General features: G+C 44.9%; 1 protein-coding gene across 1 annotated transcript in view; it reads right to left on the reverse strand.

Annotated features, from left to right (window-relative positions):
- jph1a (junctophilin 1a) overlaps window positions 1-23,909 on the reverse strand; it is a gene marked incomplete at both ends in the record, with an annotated part of 78,306 nt that overhangs the window by 18,001 nt on the left and 36,396 nt on the right. The window contains one exon of the mRNA XM_083658775.1: window positions 2,926-3,044. Within this exon, the coding sequence (XP_083514901.1) occupies window positions 2,926-3,044 (119 nt within the window). The remainder of the gene's footprint in view (window positions 1-2,925; window positions 3,045-23,909) is intronic.

The following is a 23,909-nucleotide window of genomic DNA, read 5'->3' on the forward strand; positions in this document are numbered from 1 at the left end:
TGTGTGTTTATCTGTTCGTTTGTTTTTTCTGTTCTGAAAATTGCAAAATAAAATATATAAAAAAATATTCTATAGGATAACTTATACTCAGACATCAAAGCCTTCACCGTGCCCGCCGTAGGGTTACGCCGTGCCTGAGCCTGTCAGCATGCAGCTCCCCGGAAATGTGACGGGCCGTTGGATCGACGCAGCTGATGTGAACAGTTACAGCACAATACTATAATGTGTGTGTCTGTGTTTGTGTGTATATATATATATATATATATATATATATGAATGAATGAATGAATTAATCAATTAATTTATTTCTAACATAAAATTAAATAAAAAAAAACATACGTAAAAAAATTGTGAAATCACACAGACTCCCCTGGGACCCCCTCATCAAGCTGATGTTGGAGTATGTATTGTCTAGCTGCTGCCGTCCCAACTCAAGGCTCACGTTGAAGCATGTTTCTGGCTTAAAACATAGATAAAGTCTGTTCATCCCATCCCCTCTCTCTCAGCTTGAAAACACAACATGGGAACGCTTACTGTAACTGACCCGTGTCCAACCTTTCTGGCCTCTCCCTGTCCTTTTGCTTGACCCCTGACCCCACCTGCAGCCCGAATAGGATCTCCAAGCCTCACTATTTATGTAGTATTACATCTCAGCTATTGCCTTGTAAAACTCAGCTTACGTTGTAAATAAACTAAACAGAGTTGAGTTGACATCCTACACTCTGAGCTACTGTAGACAGTAGTTTGGCACTCTGTGCCTGTAAGCTGATAAGGGCTTGGTATTAGGAGCAGGACTTCTGCGTAGCTTTCCTTGACCAATAGACCCAGGCACAAGTTTGACATGATGTGTAAGATAGGCCAATACTCCAGTCTGCTATGATATGCACATTTTTTCCCGGTTCAGATCCCTGACCCAACCACATCCCCCCAGCCACTCCCCCTACACACGCCTTGAATCACGACTCTCTCCGATCTTCCTATCCTTAGCTACGGCCGTTTTAACCTAGGCCCGCCCCTTTCCTGACCATGCCCCCTCACACCACCCAGATACAGCTAGCCACTCCCCCTACCCACCCCTCGAATCCTGAGTCTCTACGACCTTCCTATCCATAGTTACATCCCCTTCCTTGCCCTACCCCGGATCGGATCCGTGCCAAAATTTAATGTGCTCTTCCTTGGCCCCTGACAGACCGTAAAAACATAACCTAATAACGTAACGGAACACAAAAACATGTTTCTCTTCACATTAACAGGATATTTTTGGGGCAGATTTACAGCAGATTGTTTTTGTAAGTATTTCAGAGCTGCTACAACAGCAGGCCTTTGAGAGCAAAGACCAGGCCTTGATCCAGAATACAGTATAGTGCTTTTTCAAAGCACAAACACAGTAGTTCATTGTGGTCTTAGAAATCTTCCTCAATAGCTCTGCTCTTCGATTACACTATAGAGCACACAACCCCAGAACAAGCTCATTACTGAGACTCAGACGCGTCCCCAGTACCGGTCCAAATACAGTACTGTATATGTCAAGTACAGGCCAATTCCCAATTACCCAATGCCTCAGCTAAATGTGCTTAGAATGGACAAATTGGTTGTTCGAGGAAGCAGTAGCTAAAGGAGGGAGAGAGGGAGTTGTTAGAGGGGAGGATGTTAGAATAGCCAAATCATTTGTTTCTCCTCTTTAGCTGGGTAAGTGGACCTCTGTTGGAGGTAAACACCCCACCCCCCTCCCCTCCCCAACCCTACCCCAAGCCAACAGGCCTACCAAGGAGGACTGCCACTTGATTTTTGTGCGAGCCTTTTCTTGCTTTAAGAGCCATGAGACCTGCCAGGGCTAGCATTCATGCACATTGAAAAGCTAGCCATTGAAATAGTCAGAGTATTGTGTTTCAAAGTGTGGAGTGAGTTCAACTGACCTCCTCAACCCTCCACTCCATTTACACCTGCAGTCTGCTCTGTCACTGACTTTCATCTGGCGGCTGCTGTGTATTTGTGTGTATGCGTATGTGTGTGTGTGCGCGCGCGTGCATGCGTGTGTGTGTGATACAGGTAGGTCTGTATTTGTGTGTATGCTTTTGTGTGTGTGTGTGTGCGTGCGTGTGTGTGATACAGGTAGGTCTGTATTTGAGTGTATGCTTGTGTGTGTGTGTGTGTGTGTGTGTGTGTGTGTGTGTGAGTGTGAGTGTGTGTGTGTGTGTGTGTGTGTGTGTGTGTGTGTGTATGTGTGTGTGATACAGGTAGGTCTGTATTTGTGTGTATGCTTGTGTGTGTGTGTGTGTGTGTGTGTGTGTGTGTGTGTGATGCAGGTAGGTCTGTATGTGTGTGTATGCTTGTGTGTGTGTGTGTGTGTGTGTGTGATACAGATAGGTCTGTATTTGTGTGTATGCTTGTGTGTGTGTGTATGTACGCTTGTGTGTGTGTGTGTGTGTGTGTATGCGTGTGTGTGTGTGTGTGTGTGTGTGTGTGTGTGTGTGTGTGTGTGATACAGGTAGGTCTGTATTTGTGTGTGTGTGTGTGTGTGTGTGATACAGGTAGGTCTGTATTTGTGTGTATGCTTGTGTGTGTGTGTGTGTGTGTGTGTGTGTGTGTCTGTGCGTGCGCGCGTGTGTGTGATACAGGTACGTCTGTATTTGTGTGTATGCGCATGTGTGTGTGTGTGTGTGTGTATGCGCGTGCACGTGTGTGATTCAGGTAGGACAGTCTGTATTTGTGTGTATGCTTGTGTGTGTGTGTGTGGGTGTGTGTGTGTGTGTGTGTGTGTGTGTGTGATCGGTGTATCGTATCGGTATCGGATAGGACATGGAAAAAGTGGTATCGTGCCATCCCTAGTATGCACCTAACTCGGCGCCAGAACTTGACCAATATTGACATGCGTTAGAATAGATAGTGTTGAGCATTGCATCATGGCATGTTCCTGAAGTTTACCTGGTTGGTGGAAGTTGGGGGCGAGCTCCCTCGCAACCGCCCTGGCGATTTCAGAGTCCTGGACAGCAGCGATGGCAGCCTGTTCTGCAGCATCACTTTTTGTCCTGGCATGGGCCGTTCTGCAGAAACACAAAAACAAACAAAAAATGGTCGAATTGTACAGAGACGGAGAAATGAAGAACAACCATGCTCCACACGGAGGGACACGCACCTCCAGAGATACAGTAGACACTTGTAAATAAGTGCGCATACACACATACACGTACAAATGCACATTTTCTATTTTTCTAGATGTGGAAACTCAATCCAAAAAGATCATGTATCGTAAGGAACAGCTTCACTCCACTGTGTTTTTCTCTCTCTCTGTTTCTTGCTCCCTCTCTCTCACCCTCCCTCCCTCTCTCCTGTCATCTTAGCACTGCATCGCTTGGCCCTGTCTCATCAGAGGGATAGCATAACACCCCCCCCCCCCCCCCCCCCTTCTGTCTCAAATCCAAATCCTGAACTTTCCAAATGGAGCCCAGCCGCACAGCCCCATCCAAGCGAGACCTTAATCCAGTCTGGAGCACCACACTGCTGCTGGGCCACACTGGAGCACTGCCCATCAAACACATAAACACACATGCGCGCGCGCGTAGATAGAAACACATGCATGTGCGTGCACACACACAAACACACTGGCTTGACCATTACAGGAAAGTCGATAAGTTGATGATAATAATAATAATAAGAAGAAGAAGAAGAAGAAGAAGAAGAAGAAATAATAATAATACATTTTATTTGGAGATGCCTTTCAGAACACCCAAGGTCATCGTCGTACTGTGCATAAAAGAGACATAACATTCTAAAAGATCATACTCAGATCAAAACAACAGGCATGGCATGATGGCAAACAGCAGCATCATTAAAATATGATGAGCGTAGATAAAAGACACGATATACACATGGCAGGCAGATAACAGATTGAGTGCTGTATAAGATGAAAGTGATACATTCATATATCGATACATTGTAACATAACATCTCTATCATATTCTATCTGCATTTCCTAAGTAGCAGGGTAGCATAGTGAGGCTGCCTTGCAAGCAAAATGAAAATCTCTGCATTCCTATACATATAAATCCCCATCTATAATGAGCACCAAAGAAATCTTTCTTTTGACAGATGCAACAGGAGAATCCACAACAGGACTACAATACAGAGCAATGCATGAAACCAATATAGTCAACAGTTGTGGAAAAACTGCCATGGACCCTACCAGGAGACAAGCTGTTAATAAAAACACATCCAAACCCGCTGATCTGATTGTCCCTTTTCTTTGTAGTTTAAATTATCTTTTGTAAAACTGAAAACGCAATAAAAAAGATTTGAAAATAAAAACGCATCCAATCCTACTGTACCACTGTGATGCTAAAAAAACAAAAGGCAGAAGAGCAATACCTTTTGTGATGATGGTGAGCTTAGCATTAGCACATCATGGTGGTGAGACAGACTCATGTACACAGAGAGGCTGGGGGGGGGGGGGTGACCTGCTTAACAAATCCCCCCCCTTCCTCCCACACACACACACACACACACACACACACACACACACACACAAACAAACACCACGAGCCGCGAGTAGTGGATGACACGTGTGCACTGGGGAGCGGGAGGATCTTCCCCTCTAGTACCACCAGTCCATTCTGAAAGAGCTAATAATTCAATTACGCGGCGACATGAAATGCACGCAGTTAAATGCTGTGAAAGCAAGTGGATTAGTCTCTTGCTGTACTGTACAAACAGCTCATAGCCCACACACACAGCGAGTGGAGCCCACACACAAACAAAACCCTACATTTAAACAATACATGACAATACAAAATGGAATGCGTGGTATGCGGATGGCCTGGGCCAAGTATCAGCGCGAGTATTGACAGCTGCGCCCGGTGCCCCTAGTCAACCCTGTTCATCCCTCTTCTTCTTCTCCCTCGTCCCTTCTTTTTCAATCAATGCTCCTTTTCTCTGTCCCTCTATCTATCGTGTCCCCTCCCTCCCTCCCCCCTGTCTGTCAAGAGTGACCCCAACGGACACATGTCTCTATTTCAGACTACTTCTCCGTCCTTGGACTCTGGGCTGTCCTGTTTTTTTTTGACGTGCGGAGGACAGTGAGATATTAAAATGCATGAGAAGCCATATGCTGGAGTGGGGGGGGGGGGAGACGGGCCACTTCCTCTCCAGAAATAAGTCCCCTGTCTCACCCTGAGACAAAGGACAGACTCACGCTGCGTGTTACAGACAGCAGTCACAGCACAGACTCACGCTGCGTGTTACAGACAGCAGTCACAGCACAGACTCACGCTGCGTGTTACAGACAGCTCACAGCACAGACTCACGCTGCGTGTTACAGACAGCAGTCACAGCACAGACTCACGCTGTGTGTTACAGACAGCAGTCACAGCACAGACTCACGCTGCGTGTTACAGACAGCAGTCACAGCACAGACTCACGCTGCGTGTTACAGACAGCAGTCACAGCACAGACTCACGCTGCGTGTTACAGACAGCAGTCACAGCACAGACTCACGCTGCGTGTTACAGACAGCAGTCACAGCACAGACTCACGCTGCGTGTTACAGACAGCTCACAGCACAGACTCACGCTGCGTGTTACAGACAGCAGTCACAGCACAGACTCACGCTGCGTGTTACAGACAGCAGTCACAGCACAGACTCACGCTGCGTGTTACAGACAGCAGTCACAGCACAGACTCACGCTGCGTGTTACAGACAGCAGTCACAGCACAGACTCACGCTGCGTGTTACAGACAGCAGTCACAGCACAGACTCACGCTGCGTGTTACAGACAGCAGTCACAGCACAGACTCACGCTGCGTGTTACAGACAGCAGTCACAGCACAGACTCACGCTGCGTGTTACAGACAGCTCACAGCACTGAGACAAAGGACAGACTCACGCTGCGTGTTACAGACAGCAGTCACAGCACAGACTCACGCTGCGTGTTACAGACAGCAGTCACAGCACAGACTCACGCTGCGTGTTACAGACAGCTCACAGCACAGACTCACGCTGCATGTTACAGACAGCAGTCACAGCACAGACTCACGCTGCGTGTTACAGACAGCTCACAGCACAGACTCACGCTGCATGTTACAGACAGCTCACAGCACTGCCACTGCACACTTGTCACCGACCGGCCACAGAGGAATTCAGTTGGAAGGATTTGAGATGCAACAAGGACACACTGTTGCTGCGACAATTGAAATTAAGACCACGACACGGTGGCTCAGTGGTTAGTACTGTTGCCTCACAGCAAGAAGGTCCCGGGTTCGAACCCTGCATGGTCCATCCCAGGTCCTTTCTGTGTGGAGTTTGCATGTTCTCCCCGTGTTCGTGTGGGGTTTCTGCAGGTGCTCCGGTTTCCTCCCACCATCAAAGACATGTATGTTAGGGTTCATATTCCTGTCAGTGCCACTGACCAAGGGGTGCTGCACTGCGGCTGCCCACTGCTCCTAGTTCTAGGAAGGTTCCTAGTAGAGGATGGGTCAAATGCAGAGGATGAATTTCCCAATGGGGATAAATAAAGGATAACTTAACTTAACTTAACCACAGACTCACACCACTATATGTGTAACATGCGTGCGTCTACTGTACTTATGAAGACACACACACATGGACTTCCATCCCATGCAAGCACACAGTCTCAAATGCCATGGCATAGAACATGAACATGTTCTATTTCTGAAATGTGTGAAACGCGCAGCCAACTGAAGTGAGGTATGCGACTATGCGTTATGGATATAGCCATGCCCATTGGCATATCCTAAGGATCTTAACAGTTCTGTTTAGGTAGAGTGGGCATAAAGTCACGGGCCGACAGAGGAAGCGATGCAGACTGTTCCCAGACAGGATGTCTGGTGGTGGGAGGTGACAGGCAGAGAGTGATGATGGGAGGAGGAGGAGGAGTGACAGAGTGATGAGGGGAGGAGTGACAGAGTGATGAGGGCAGGAGTGACAGAGTGATGAGGGCAGGAGGAGGAGGAGGAGGAGGAAGAGGAGTGACAGTGGTAGGATGAGAGGAGACTGAGTGAAATGAGAGGGTGAGAGAACATGTCTGCCCCCCCGCCACACACACACAGACACACAGACACACAGACACACACACACACACACACACACACAGACACACACACAAACACACACACACACACACACACACAAACACACACACACACACACGGTAGTGGTGATGACATAACAAGTGCCATTTTACTGCCTCTTTTATCCCGAACAGCATCCAACAGCAGCCCATTCCACAGTGCAGAGCTGCAGGCACGAATCCTAAACAAGTCTCCAAACTTAGAGAGAACATGGATGGTACCTGAGTCATGTATATAGAAGAGTCGCGAGTCGCGACATCTCCATTCACTCCAATGGACCAGTTTTTTACTCTCAAGAGTTCCAGGAAGTAAGGTCCTGGATTAAGCAGCACTGTCGAGTTGCAGCAAAATGGACAGTTTGTGTTGTACTTTGAAAGGGTGTTTTTTTAAAGAATCAAATTGTACATTATCAGCTTTATTTTAGCATTCAAAAGTAGCGTGAGACCCCTTCCTGGCTGTTCATTGGCTATAATGAGTCACGCATTTTGGTCCTCCGCTGACGCCACTTTCTCTCTAAATTGCTCTGTATGGTACTGTCAACTCCAAGTCTCTGATGTGCTTATAAAAGAATACATCATGAATGATAAGATGTGTACTTTTGAATTTCACCAGGTTGATGTTGGGATGGTGGAAATGTTGTTGAGCTCTCTGCCTGCACATGTTTCCAAGCCAATCTGTCATATTTTTAATAGATGTCTGATTAGTGGTGTGTGTCCAGAATTGTGGAAGGAAGGAAGGATTATTCCACATGCTTATAGGTCTCGTCACTCCACCTGCATCGCAATGACACAAATGTCAGACAGCTGGTTTATATCAATTGACAGCTGCTGCTTTTGATCTTTTGATGTGATCGACCCATAGACATAAATCATATATTTCCTTTTCCTGGCGGAGTTCAAACGGTGGCCGTCACCATCTTGATTTTTCGTCAGCAGAGTGGGAGAGAATGGGTTGAGTCCTTCCGCACCTCACGTGAGATTGGAGTTTCCCAGAGCCGCAGCTCCGCCTGCTATTGGTCCGTGATTGGCAAGCTGCGTGATCACTGGACAGGCGATCTGTCAATCACCCCCTTTTCTATCATCGATTTTACTCTAAACGGGCGAGTTATATAAAAAATGCCCCCCCCCCCCTACAGTTGTTATGAAAAGGTGAAATTAGCTATATAGACCAAAACCGTGTTTCGCCCATAACTGGAAAGATGTTTACATGTTACATGCTGCCAAAAGGTCCCGTGTACACATTTAGAAAATGTTGTAACCGTTGACACCCCTAATGCACACACCAGCAAGGGGTGGGATGGAGGAGAAGAGCTTGTGAGGACAAATTATAAATTGTCTAGATCATATATGTGTGGGTGGGTGGGTAAACAACATTATGTATGCTCACTATTGACTTTTTGAAGTTTTAATTTGCCAGACAGTCTGCAGTCTTCTGACTTGCTCCAGTGAATAGCCAAGATAGGCCTCTGAATATAAGGCAACACCTGTACCTGTCTCGTTGTGGCCCCACTGTGTCCTGTACTGAGGAAGGATCCAAACAAATGGAGGCATTAGAGGATCATATGCACTACACACAAGCACACATATCATACTGCACACCTGGGACAAATGCAAATGCCACCCACAACCAGGCTTCGGAATTTGGTCAAAGTCTAGAGGGGAGAATGAACAAATCTTTTAGGCAATTCTTTGTGAACTCATTATGCTGATGGTCCTGAGATCCATCGGTGTTTCATCACTGTGACAAATGAATTGCTTGAAAAGTGTTGCGTCAGTTTGGCAGTCTGTGTAGAGGATGTTCACTCTCTCAGCCTGTGCTGTGTGTGTGTGTGTGTGTGTGTGTGTGTGTGTGTGTGTGTGTGTGTGTGTGTGTGTGTGTGTGTGTGTGTGTGTGTGTGTGTGTGTGAGAGAGTGAGTGAGTGTGAGAGACAGAGAAAATGAGAGAAAGAAAGGGATAGGAAGTAGAGCCCGACCAATATATCGGTTAGCCGATACCGGCCGATAGTGGCCTATCACAGATATATTTGTATCGGCATATATATATGTATATATATATATATATATATATATATATATATAATAAACTGACGTCATATCTGACGTCATAGCGGACGTCATACTTGGACTTGACTGATGACGACATAGCTGACGTCATACTTGAACTTGACTGACGTCACGGGCTGATCAGGTTATGCAAATATGGCCTTATGCTTGAAATTTGGTCATCAATGTCTTCAATCATGAGAGGCCAGTTGGTAGGATTTAACAAACTTTATTTAGCAAACGGCATGCATGGCAAATACTTTGGCGTATGACTCCATTGAAAGGTGGCTCTCCTCTTGAGGTGAGAGGAGGGCATCTGTATAGGCTAGGATAGAGAATCCCCCCAAAGAGAAGATCCAATTACCGGTGGTTAATTGAGATCGATCCATTACTTTGCCTTACTTTGACTAGGAAATGACGAATAATTTTACAGTAAGATCTGGCCTTCAACTTGGCTTCTTACAGCAACGACTCGCAGCTGGCGCTTCCCAACTTGGCCTGGCTTTTGACTTGCGGGCACCAATAATTGGACTATACTTTTCTGGCCCTCGACCTTTAGTGACTTACAGCGACTTGCGGCTGGTGCTTCCCAACTCGGCCTGGCCTTCGACCTTGGTCTTAACTCGGCGCTTTCCAACTTGGCCTCCTTGGCCCCCCACTTGGCGCCTCCCAACTTGACCCCAACTGGGCTTCACTTTTTCAACTTGGCGCTTCCTTGCTTCTGCTTCCTTTCTCCCCCCCATCTATCTATCTATAATAAATAATGTATATATATATATATACATATATATATATACCGGTATATATATATATATATATATATATATATATATATATATATATATATATATATATATATATACTGTATATATATATATACTGTATATATATATATATATATATATATATATATACAGTATATATATATATATATATATATATATACAGTATATATATATATCGATATATATCACTGTATATATATCGGCCGATATATCAATATCAGAATTTTCTTTTACTCCCTAATATCCTTAATAGGAGGGGAAAGAGAGACAGAGACAAAGAGCATGCATGTGTGTGTGTGTGTGTGAGAGAGAGTGCGAGAGAGCATGAGTGAGCGAGGGACAGAGTGCCAGAGAGAGAGAAAGAGAGCGAGGGAGAGAGAGAGAGAGAGAGAGAGAGAGAGAAAGAGAGAGCACCCCGCTAAAGACTCCTGGGCATTTAGAACTGCTGAGGTATGCATCTCAACCTCTCTCTAATTTTACTGTAGGTTTAAATGTCATCCCCCTGCTCGCATGCGGCACGCTGCGCCCTCCTTCCAGACTCGTCATACCTTGGTCTCCTGCACAATAATGTGTGGATATGTGTGGCTGTTTGTGTGTCATTGTGCCTGTGTGTGTGTGTGTGTGTGTGTGTGTGTGTGTGTGTGTGTGTGTGTGTGTGCTGAAGCTCCAGTCCATCACACCCTCCAGGCTACGGCCTATTTGAGGAATCGCTCTCTCATATGCTGACACAGTTCTGCACCCTCTCCCCTCTTTCTCCCCCTCCGCCCGCTTTTTGCCTCTTCCCATACCCCTCCCCCTTCTCCTCCTCATCTGCCCTCTCTCCACCATATGTACCCCATCCTCCTCCTCCCCCCCTCGCCCCAAGCATGGTAACGGGAGTGCTGACTGGTACAGGATATAATAGGATAGTAGAGGGGTCCTGAGTGAAAAAACTACTGGTTTGCTGCATGACTGATAACTTCAAGAACATCTCCATTTTGCCAGTGCCACTCTGATCCTCCTGCTCTGAATGCACCGCAGCTTGACTTGTGATGACAAGATGTCACAACGTTGAAGCAAACGGTCCTGTATCTTCTCCAAGCAGGTCCCCCAGGTCCAAGCAGGTCCCCCAGGTCCAAAGTAGCAGCACACACACGATGGCAGAATGTCTGCACAAATTAGCACTTAGCCTGCAGTGCCCTGCACATATCTCCTATATCCGCGGCGCGCGGGCCCATGCTATTGAATTCCTGGCCAGTGCTAATTCAGGATTACTCAAGCATGACTAACACTATTAGTGGTTAGCTAAACCCGACTCCCAAATTATTCAGGAATGATTCCTGGGCTGCAGTCTGGGTTCACATTACCAGGGGGGCTGTGGTGGCCGTTGGGACGATGGCTGGAGCAAATGAGCCTTTAAATGGAGAATGAGAATGGAGAGGCTGTTATTATGAGATAAGCTAACTTTATCCTGAAGAGAGAGGGGGAGGGCAGTCCTACATAATGAGGATATTAGGACATGGTTACTAGGGCTGTGGCGATTCACTTATCTCCCGATTCGATACTATCACGATTCTTGGGTGCCGATTCGATTTATATTGCGATTCTTAAGTATTGCGATTCTACGATTATTGCGATTCGATATTACGATTTATTGCGATTTTTGTTTATTTTTTTCTTTTATTTTTTCAGTTTGTTTGCTTTTTTACACTAGATTAGAACATGGGAAAAGTTGAATCATACACTAGAGACTGTATATTATATATCATGAGTAGGGCTGGGCGATATAGTTAAAAACAGGGGCGGACTGGGATCATAATTCAGGCCGGGCATTAGATACCAAGCAGGCCAGGCCAATATGGGCCAACGCGCATGAAATTTGGGCCGTTTGAAGCCAGATTTGGGCCGTTTGAAGTCCAATTTTACAATGAGATGCACCCACTTTAACCCTGAAGTGTAATTATTACTTCAGACTAACTAATAAAGTAATAAAACCACTAGTAAACCAGTAGGCGGCGCCTAGCCTGCTGTTCAGTGAGTGGCCTGACTGCAAGCACCCAAATTTTTTTTTTTTTTTTTTTTTTTTTATTTGCGATTATCGATTCTGGAATAAAAGATCGATCCAAAAAATCGTGACATTAAAAATCGCGATACTTAGGTGAATCGATTTTTTCCCCCACCCCTAATGGTTACTGTATGTTTGAAAGATGGAGAAAACATATGAGCAGAGTATCTTGGATCCTGGAACATGGAGGCAGGCAGACACACCTTATAAAGTATACTACAAATTTCACACGCTCATTTCTAGGGTGGAGACTCTGGAGATGATGCACCATGGGCACACTTTTTTTCCTCCGGGTGGTGTGACCACATGCTCTTGCGCTTAGCGCGCCATACGCTTTCGGCACTTTGCATTCTCAACCAGAGTTTGTCCGGCTCGAACCGATCTCCTGTCATCAATGACGATGTCACTCGAGCAATTGTGACATTATGTGAGTGTGAAGGCCTAAAAGACGTAGAATATCGCTGTAGCATTTCCTGTGAGGAAGACTATAATCTGCACATTATGCTTCCATAGTTCGCTTCACATTTTATCCCATCTTCATATCTTGCACGCACGCTCAAAATATGCCTGTCAACTAGGGATGAAACAATAACCGGTTTTCAATGATAACCATGATAAAATCCCTTACGCTAACCGTACCGTTTCAAATTTTCATTATCATTAAAACCATGGTACCGTGATTACTGTGGTACCATGATTACAGTGCTTTGAAAAACATGGTAAATACTGTCCATCATCAACCAAAGTTGGCAACCGTCTCCCAGATGCAAACATGCAGCCTTGGAGAAATGATTTCAGTGAGTGTATTATACTTTTTGGACATTTTCAGCACATTTTAACAATACCATGATAATACTGATAACCATGATAATTTTGGTCACTATAATCGTGATATGAAATTTTCACATCATTTCAACTTCCGGGCATCAATTGAATAATCAGCTGTTTGCCATCTAGTTTAATCTATCAAATGGCATAGCGACACTTCATCTCACACCTGTCTGACGAAGAGCTAGTGAGCTCGAAACGTTACCACTGCACTTGGTGCAATAAAGCTATCCAAAAGGAGTCCTTGTAGTGTGCGAGCGATTTTTCATTTGTTTCACTGTTATATTTTTTCGACTCAGCACCTACCCGAAGTCTCGGTCCTTGGATGTGCATGCACTACCGCTCCACCCGGCTTAGTCTTTCATCATTTAATTTATTGTTCAACAAGTTAACACCAATTGGAGAGTGCAGAATAATGACTGGTCTGATCGTAGATTAACTCTAGTCTAACTATACAGATAGTCACAATGGGCGAAATCATATCAAACAATACAAATATTCTCATGTTTGGGTCTGAGAGACAAAATCAAATCAAATGGGGGCTCTAGTAATGTAGACTACATTAAAGGAACAGCTCACCCTAAAATCCAAAATACATATAGGGCTCTATCATTGCAATGGCCTAAAAACTGCGCTTAGTGCCAGGCGCAGCGCAGATTAGTGCGTGTGGACCAGCACACTCGATATTTTGGTGTCGGCGCTACAGCTGGCCTTAGGCTGGGTTCACACCGGCGACCCAAGCCTTGCCTATGCCTTGCCTTTACCCATGCTTTTAAATAGGCGTCCGTTTTAGTCAACGAGGCTGTGGACACCGGCCGCCTGAGCGTGAACCCTGCATGTACCCACGCCTTGCCTGTGCCTTGCCGATTTTATCGTTTAGGCGTGAGTTCTATTTTCAAGCCGACAAGGCGCGTGCAGGCAGGCTTCTTCTGTCAAGCCATGAAAGAAAAACGCGACAATATCCGTGGGAAATGGCAAAGTCAACTGAATTTCAAAATAAAATGGAGTTACTACAACAGTGTTGGGCAGAGAGAGAGAGAGAGAGATTGACGGGTGGCTATCACGTGGGGCTTTCTCCCTGTCTGCAAACAAATCTTCATGAGAGAGAATAGCGACCGAAGAAGCAAGATGGACAATGTTGTTGTGCCAGCACATATTCTTTGCAAGATCACCTCTCTAAAATGTCCGACTATAGTCAGACCTGGTTATACATATCCAGCATCAATAGAACATTCAATATATCCGATTTATTTTACCTATGATTCGGGACCACACATGAAAAAATACAGTCAGGAGAGAGGAGAGGCGCTTGTGACTCGGCTCCAGGTTCAGCGTGCAAAGGCGTGTGGTGTGATCGCAAAAGCGTGTAATAGGTTCACGCCCAGCTCAAGGTCTGCAAGCGTAGGCGTGGGTTGAGGCAAGGCAAGGCGTAGGTTCTCTGTGTGAACTAAGCGTTAAGCATTATAACCACGCCTTTTAAGCGTAAAATTATGCACAATGTGCTCATTGGGGAAGTGCAGTAAACAAATCACAAGCTTGCCTTTTAAGCTCCAATTCCACGGAGCGATCCAGTAAAGCCAGAAAAGCCAAGCGCTCTGCTCCCCCCCTCCCTTTCATCCCCGTCTGTCTGTCTCCATATATAGGCTATTATTCCATATTATTATGCTTCTCAAACCAATCTAACTGCAATTTAAATACTGCAAGCATGTAAATACGCTACACTATTCACCTTATTCTTTGCTCACACATGGACGCTTCCGCATTACGTCATTTTGTAATAGTATTTCCGTTTTGACTTGCCAAAAACTCCGCAGGCAAGATGGCTGCGCACAGTCCGCATTTAAACTGGCAGAATTACTCCGCCATAAACTAACATATCTTGGCCAATACGTATGTAACATGCAAAATAAAACAACCCGTAATATCTTAATTTTATGTAGAATGCAGAGGATATGTAACTGTTTAGTTAAACTTGCATTCCAGGAATATTGTGCTCTTAAGACGACGTTAGTGGAGTGGACGTTAGGTTGCGCACCAATGTTAGGTTGCGTAACCTATGTGCGATTCGAAATAACGCATCCGAGATAGAAACGTTATGAATATAGCCACGTTATAAACAACAAACTAACGCTGGTGATCCGTATGGAATCAGTGTTACTCGAAATGGTTAACGGTTATATCAATTTGGTCATTCAGTGGCATTTTACTGCCATATAACATAACTAACTAGTGGCTAATATTATTAGCCACTAGTGGCCTTCGCAACTAGCACTGAACCGGAAGAACAAATACGTTTGCGTTGAACGCGGAAGAGAGAAAAAGTGGGCGTGGTGAATAAGGTGAATAGTAAGATCAAAGTGAAAAGAATGTTCTAAACGCATTGGCTAGAAAAATATTGCCTATCCCTATGTCATGATGAGATTAGATTGGTGAAAGTTTGTCCAGAATGATATCGTTTTCTCTCCCCTGCTGCACAGGTAGGATGATGCACATAAATATAGCCTACATTATGTTAAGTCATTGCATAAATGTGTTTTTATTGTAAAAGAAAATGTGAAGTAAGTCGTCTTATTGGAGCGACATCACAGTAGGAAGTCACAGTAGAACAGAGTTACGGCTGTCACTCATCTCCTAAATTACGTTAAATCTGCGAGGGATATATATACCACCAGGATGACATATATGTTTCACATAGGGTTGTGTTTTGATTTAGAGATTTTATTTAGTCCAATATTGAAATGTTCTACAATTGCATGTTGCGTTAACATTACACATTATTTCTATCTACCTTTCTTTCTCTCCTTTTTCACATGTGTGGCTTTGTGCCTGTCTGCTGTCTGATGCGCGAGGGAGTGAGAGAGAGAGAGGGGGGACAGAGAGTGAGATGGCAGAGGAGAGTCGCGCAACCGGCGCACTGAATAGGCCTGGTTTTGAAAAGCGCTAAGCGCTAAATTAACGCCAGGGCGGAAGATATCGTTAGGCCGGTATTTAAGGCCAAAACGCCCATTCTGGCCTATTCTGACACTGCGCCATGCCTCTTTGGCGTAAAGCGCATTTCGGGGCATAAAACCATGTTGCTATCTTCCCGAGGCAGGTGCAAGGCATGTTTTTTTTTGCGTTTAACGCCAGTTTTTGCACCTAAGGCCTGTGGGAGAATAGGGCCCATAGTGCCATCCAGTTCCATTGTATTCAAGGGAAGGCAGACATCTCTGCGGCCGATATCTCCAAAACTCAGGCAATTATCACAAAACGATATAGATGGATAAATTGCACTACAGGTGAGAGGAAAAATATGTATTTTGGATTTTAGGGTGAGCTGTCCCTTTAAGGTGCTGGAAGCAATGAGTTTGTATTATGAAAAGAAAATAATCCACACATGGATTCTGGACATCACTTGACGAGTGTGGGGCATGACATCATCAGTGGGTATGTCATAATCAGTCATTGGTGTTTGCATCCTCAGTTGATGGATTGTGTTTGTGTGGGTCGCCACGCCGCTCCCCCGCCGCCACCCGATTATATTAGTAACATATATATTCAAAACATAATAGCAGCATCAGTCCATGTGACCTGCCCAACAATCCTGTGTTTTGTGAATGAGAGATCTGGATTTTCATTTATTTGATTCAGTATACAACTATCACATCATTAATCATATATAATCACCTATGTGTGTACAATGAGAGCATAGTTAAAATTTGTATTAATAGTATATATGGTTTACACATGGGCATGGGCACTGTGTGAGCAGCACTATAAATATAAGGATATATAAGGATCTATAAGGATAAGGATCACGATAGGTAGGCATTTAGAAAACACGCAACCTGGTGCAACAATGTGGAAAAAACTTGCAAGGGTGAAATCAGAAGGCTGAAGGCAACGAAAGCAGAAAATAAATTGTTTCTAGTTATGAATAGACCTGTCAGATGGTGGAAGAAAGGGATACACGTGAAATGATCATTATATCCATTGGAACTGTTGGGCCAGACATATTGAAGGAACATTGATATTGAAGGAACATTGATATTGAATGAATATTGATGTTGAATGAACACTGATATTGAATGAATATTGATATTGAATGAACAACATGTTGAACGAACACTGACATTGAATGAAAGACATGTTGTGTGAATACTGGCTGGTCTATGTGGAGACAGTGGGAGCACACAACCCCCACATACCTGGCCATTTGGCCAATTTGAATACCACACCCGTGATAAGAACCACAGGGGACCGAGCCGACTCCTTTGTCCCACAGCAGCGAGATAAGGTGAACCAATCGGTGTGCCTAAACCACAGCAAAGACACGCCCTGCACCCCAAAACATATACAGGCTTGAAGCCTGAAAACTTCAGTTCCTATGTAGCGTTCGCTGCAGACAGGTCCTCACCTGAGAAGTTCTAAGTGACAAATCGTCGCAACAGGACGTGCGGTTAACTCGAGACAAGCCGCCCTTCCCCCCTCCTCGAACCCGAGCAGCAAAGGCCGCAACCAGGCCTGACCTACATCAGAGCTAAGCTGGCTGTGATATCCTGAAAACGACCCGCATCGCCTAGACCAGGCGAGTGCCCTCAACCCGAAGAAGCGAGCTGTGAGATTCCCCCTTTCCTCCACTGAGACGACAGCAGATGCAAGAACCCAGCGTGGCCAGCTGAGTCCGACTGCCTATTCTCAACCCCCCGCTCCTTCCTCCGCTCCTTCCTTTCCGGGACAGCAGACGCCCGCTACACGAGCATCCCTCCTCCCTGCTGGAGAAACCTTGCCAGACCGACCGTAACAAACCACTGCATCCGCGTTTGCAGAGCTGAGCGAACAAGCCAAGTAAGAGACTGAATTGATCACTCACGTCCGGGCTTAGAAATGTTTAGAGTTAGATGATATATATCCATAGATACACGATTGACTGATATGATACTGTAAATGAATCTGTGACTGTTTGTGTCTGACTGTAATTGTGCATATACCTGCATTATTGAACCCGAGTGTTTAAAAGCTAGCCATTTAATTCTTCACCGATCCCCGGAGGGGATCTAAGATAGAAAACGAGCCGAGAGGAACTTGTTTTGCCAGTTCAAAGCCGGTTAAAACTAACCGTGGCGAAGCAAGCGCCTCACGGCCCCGTTTTTATCTAGACAGCGTATTTTCTCCCCCACGGGCACGTGCGTAAGCGCGGGCACGAACCTTTCCCCTATAAATACACACACACATAGCTACTAGTCGGCTAACCTCCATTTTGTGCCGAGAACACACTCCCTTAGTCTCCATTTTGGGCCGATCGCCATTTTGGCCCGAGAACACACTCCCTTATCCTCCATTTTGGGCCGATCGCCATTTTGGCCCGAGAACACACTCCCTTATCCTCCATTTTGTGTCCAGTCGATCCTTCCGGGTCGGCCATTTTGAATAGAGGCTAGCGAGCTCCCCACACACACACACTCACGCACACACACACACACTCTGCCTCCCTCTAGTGTTCATCCGGTGCCTTACACTTTCGATGCAGATAAATATCCCCACCTCACACTTATCGCCCATGCATTGAAATGTTTAGAATATAACTTAGTTATATCTTAAATTCATTGACTGTATTGCCAATACCTCTCTTTTATTTTATATATAATAAATATTGTCAACTTTTATTAGAATTCAACTGTTTCAGAGTGACTTTGTGAGAATGGTGGTGAACTTTGCCTAAGGATTAAGAACTCCCCCACTTCAGATAGACTACCGGTGATTAAAGTTGGGTCCGGCGATTAAGCCGGTGGTGCCCCTAGGTTAATCCTTATCAAGGATTACATATTTGATTTTAATAATTTTATGAAATATTAATAATTTTCGGATTATTAATATTTTATTTTACCTAACTAAATTCACCCAAATAACGAGCACAACAGAACCCTGGAGCAGCAGGACCGGGCGAATGGCCCTGAAATGACATGCTGTAGCTTAGCATTGTATTAAACATGCATTTCCATTGTTTAAAATTAGTTGTTCTATTAAGTTGAAAATGAGTGACAGATTAATTTAATTTCATGCCTTGGAGTTTTAACATTATTGGCTTCAATTCAATCAGATCATGTTGATGCATGATTAATTATTCATTTATCAGACATTACAACTTGAACCAATAACAGTTGTCACAAAGGTACATGTGCATCCATGTGTGTGCCAGTCTTCATGACTGAAGGAGTCTGTTTGTTTTTTATCAATGAGAGAGTGTTAATTAGGATATAGTCCTAATTGTATGGAGGACAAGCAAACCATGTCTCATTTGGCGCAGTGGTAACACTGTCGCCTCACAACAAGAAGGTCCTGGGTTCGATTCCCGCCTGGGACGCTGCGGCGCAGAGGGTGTGTCAAAAAGGGCCTTTCTGTGTGGAGTTTGCATGTTCTCCCTGTGCTCCCCTGGGGTTTCCTTCCCATATATGAACCCCCCATTAAAAACATACAAGAAGATCGCCGCCTGACCAGCGATGACGACGACAGAAGATGTTCCCCGGGCGCTGTGCGCTGCCCACTGCTCCTGACTGACCCACGGAGGAGAGGACATGCCTTGTCTGGGTTATACAAGCAGAGACTGTATTTCACCAGCATGGGGGTGTGTGTGTGTGTGGCTACAATGCATGTATGTGTTGTGGGTGTTTGTGTGACAAATAAAGGCAGGTTTGTCCGTCCGGTTGGATGTTTATCATCATGTTAACTCATGACACAATGGATGAACCTGGAAAATCTCTCTGAGCCAGTTATGGCTCATTTCCACCACATACTGTATAACAGCACAGTACAGCTCTACTCGACCTGGGCCCTATACCACGAATGTTGTATAAGAAGATCCAGGATCTGTCCCTTCTCGATTGTAGTTAACTTGTACTACGAACGTCGATTGCCACTCGTTAACTCGAACCAGGTTTTTCTAATCAAGCTGAGAGCTCGTGCACATGAAAATGCCCGTGCACTGGAGCTTGTGCCCGCAAAAGAGGCGTGGTTTTTAACAACTGCCAATCACAATGCAATATGGACTGCTCCAACTCCTACCGCGCCAGACACGCCTATTTCCTCATTGAATGAAACCGCAAATAAAAATCTGCGTTGGATATTATTACTGTTCCCGAATGACTGTCTAAAGTGACCACTTTTATCCACACCAGTAATTTCTTTGAAGAGCGGTTTCTACCTCCACGTAGGCTATCTACAGCAGCTCAATTCACCCTCTCAATAAACTCAAAACCGGCATGTCTTTTGTGGAAGCAATGTGTAATCTATCTCAGTCCAAAATCCGTATGTATAGACCATTTAGGCTCAATGAATAATAATGATCTCATGATGTGTTTAGTCGCACTGATTGAATAATTCCTATAGGCTAATCAATAAAAAAAAGAATGATAATAAAATAAAAAAATGCTTCTGAACTGAATCGACACGGTACGTGCGGGCATAGATTTAATTTATAAAAAATAGCCTATTTTGTGGTCACATATATAGGCTATTGTCAGCAGAGTCGCATATCTCCATATTTCATATAATGATGCTGGAAATATGAAGTTCAATCACATCATACAGGCCAAAAGCAACACAGTTGCAGCTGCAAAATGCAGGAGTAAAAAAATATATATATATCAGATTTTTTTAATACTATTATACTTCTCTAACCATTTTTGCCCTGCACAGCTCAAAAAATATTTTTTTTCTCATAAGTGACACAATGTATGCTTTTACTCTGAAGGCAGAACAACCCAACTTCCTGTTTTAGGTGGCACTGCTATGCCTAACTTCGTGGCTGTTGCTTGCTAACAACCTGCAGTCACTTGACACGGGTACAGACCAGACCAGGTGAGTCTGGAAATATAACGTTGCTGCTACGTAACGTTAAGCTACTCAGTGGCCCCACGTGTTGTTTTGTTGTTATGTGTCCTAAGGCAACATTTCACCGTCCGGTGATAATGTGTTCGTGAAAAGTGTGCAGCGCGCGCGTGTGTGTGTGTTGTGGCTCTCGTTATATTGTGAATATGAATATAATATGAATATATAAAAACATATTCCAAAGTGGTAAGTAGGGCTTAATTAATGTAGCAAAGCATCTGTGGCACAGACAGGGCATGCCTACGGAGGGTCACGTTAGCAAGATGGGGCTGCAACAAATCGCACAAATATCTTAATCCGTCACTGGAGAAGTGATATCTCTCGTACAGATAATCCTCTGAATGATCAAATGGATCCTGCCGGTCACGAAACACTCTTTCTCTCCTCAGAGCCCCCCCTTACAATTCGTGCTCCTTCCTCGATGGGAAACTCGTCCAGAAAGGGGTTGGCCATTTTTCCAAACTGCTGATTCGATTGGTTCGTGGGCGGTGTATTTAAGGTCTAATCTTATCCTTGCAACTTAACCTGCTGCGGACCAGGTTAAGTGTGAAGCATAAGTTGCTATGGAAATATATGTCGGTAAGAAGTTAACTAGCTTTGTAGCACGGCCAAACCAGGGTTAAACCTGAAGTTACCTCGCTAAACCACTAATCGAGCTTCGTGGTACAGGGCTCTGGTCTTACTCGTCTCTACTTGATATAGACTCTGTTTCCATAGCAAGTTTACTCACCTCCGCCCACACCTGGTTGTCATAGCGACCGCATATCTGCTAGGGCTGTGAATCTTCACTGGCCTCCCGATTCGATTCGATTACGATTCATCTGTCAACGATTCGATTCGATTCGATTAAACGATGCCTCACGATGCATCGCGATGCATCTTAAATCGATGCATCACTTTTTCCGCAATACATGATTTATTTTTTCTCACTTTCTTTTTTCTCACTGTGTGGCTACTTTTAAAATAAAAGTGCATTTGGAATTGCATTGTATTATGATCCATAATTAAAATAAACAACTGCATGTACTTACATTCGATTTTATTTGATTATAAAAAAAATAAAAAAATAAAAATAAAAAATAATAATAATCGATTTTTGATATTTGTTAATCGATGCAGAATCGTGCACGTCCGCATCGCGATGCATCGTATAATCGATTATTTTTGACACCCCTAATATCTGCCCTCCGCCCATAGCCGAAGTAGGCTATAACGTATAACGTTAAAATTAAATCCATACACAGAACTTTTAAACTGTTTATGAAATACTGGTGCCTCTAAATGACCCACAGTGTACATGGGCAAATGTGACAATCGGCTAGGAGAATGGATATCACTTTGTTGTTACTCAAACTCACATGCATGCACTGCGCGGGGGACGGGAGTTGCGCTACAGGGAGAAGGGAAGCCTCTACCCCGGCGGCCTCTCACCAGTCAAGACCGCAGCTTCACTAAACCCCCGCCTCCGGCCTAGCGGAGCCAAGCCAAGCAGCTTCCAGAGGAGCGGACTTTTTCTCTCTCAAAACAATTGAAAACCACCGTCATGTTAAAGCTGAGCAAGGAGATCGATTTTATTTCACCAGAGCCGAAAGCAGCAACACAAAAGACTGATGGAAATAACATTAACAGAAGAGAAGGGCCCCACTAAACTGGTATCCAGCATTGATAGTCAGTAGATACAGTAAACACAATTCTGCCTGACCAATCAGTCGTCGGCAGTGTTTTCACGGCACCGTATGGTACCGGGTTCATAGCGCTGGAACCTCAACAAAGCAGGAACCAAAACTAGCACGACTCAGCCCCGACTCAACCCGGGCTGTCCACGTTTTTGATCGGTGGAATGAGACAAAAAATCGAGACGAGCTGGGCGGGGCCGCGCTGATACCAGCGGTGGAAATGGGCCATTAGAGACAGATTGAAACACAGACACTCCCCTTCATTTCTGGGAATGAGAATGAGGACAATCAGTTTTGATTAAACCAAGCTCTGCTGACATTTTTTGCTGTGGATTACAGACCTAATCTCCCACTGGTGTTCTCTACTGCGGAGCTCTGGATTGAACCCTATACTATCAGTCCCTTGCTATTCAGTATCAGAAGGTTAATGTTGAGCGGCTGTCTGTCCTGTGAGTGCTGATATGAGACCTTATGGCTGCGTTGAGAGAGTGACACAGAATCCCTTGCTGAGATGATCCCTCTGGTTTTGGTGAAGGGCAGGCAGGGATTCAGGCCTCTGCTCTGTTGCTCTTAGTGTCAACACTGCTGCTGAAACATGGCCACAGCTGACCCAGCTCATAACAGACCTGTGTGTGTGTGTGTGTGTGTGTGGGGGGGGGGGGGGTGGGGGGGGGCAGCTGAAGGTAAACCCACCTAAACTCAGCTTAGTTTTATGTGAGAGTTTACACACAGAATGTTCCTAAAACTTTCTGATGCACGCAACATGCATCTCTTTCACAGAAAATTAATGTTATATCGATCGATGGGGTTCATAATTTAGGGCTGGGCAATATATTGATATTATAGCCTATCGATATAGTGATATGAGACCATAGACCATCTAAAAAAATATGGATAGTGTCACAGTGGCGTCACCGATTGTTTTTTTGGACACCGAGTGTGGCCGTCACCATCTTGGGGTTCTTGCGCAGCTCGTGCGAGACGGCACAAGACGATGGGCCCTATCTTGGTACAGGCGATATCCCCTATTTGCGCTTGCGCACCTGTTTGCGCGTGCCTTAAGGCAGGGAAGATAGCGGTCCGCCTTGCGCATTTGTCCAGGTGTTAGGCTTAGTTCACACCGGCGGCCCAAGCCTTGCCTACGCCTTGCCTTTACCCACGCTTTTAAATAGGCGTCCGTTTTAGTCAACGAGGCTGTGTACACCGGGCGCCTGAGCGTGTACCCTGTGTGTACCCACGCCTTTCCTGTGCCTTGCCGATTTTATCGTTTAGGCGTGAGTTCTATTTTCAAGCCGACTAGGCGCGTGCAGGCAGGCTTCTTCTGTCAATCCATGAAAGAAAAATGCAACAATAACCGTGGGAAATGGCAAAGTCAACTGAATTTCAAAATAAAATGGAGTTACTACTAGGGATGTTCATCAATTATCGAAAATCGATAATTGATCGTTAAGGATTGGAATCGATCCTGTGGCATTTGGATCGATTTTTTAATTATTAGTTGTTGTTGTTTTTTTGTTTTTTTGTTTTTGGACTAGGTTTGGGTGGAATTCGTTCCTCCTCGCCCCACTCCATTGCACAGCCGACT

Source organism: Poromitra crassiceps (genome assembly GCF_964638095.1).
Source record: "Poromitra crassiceps genome assembly, chromosome: 2".
NCBI classification, from domain to species: Eukaryota; Metazoa; Chordata; class Actinopteri; order Beryciformes; family Melamphaidae; genus Poromitra; species Poromitra crassiceps.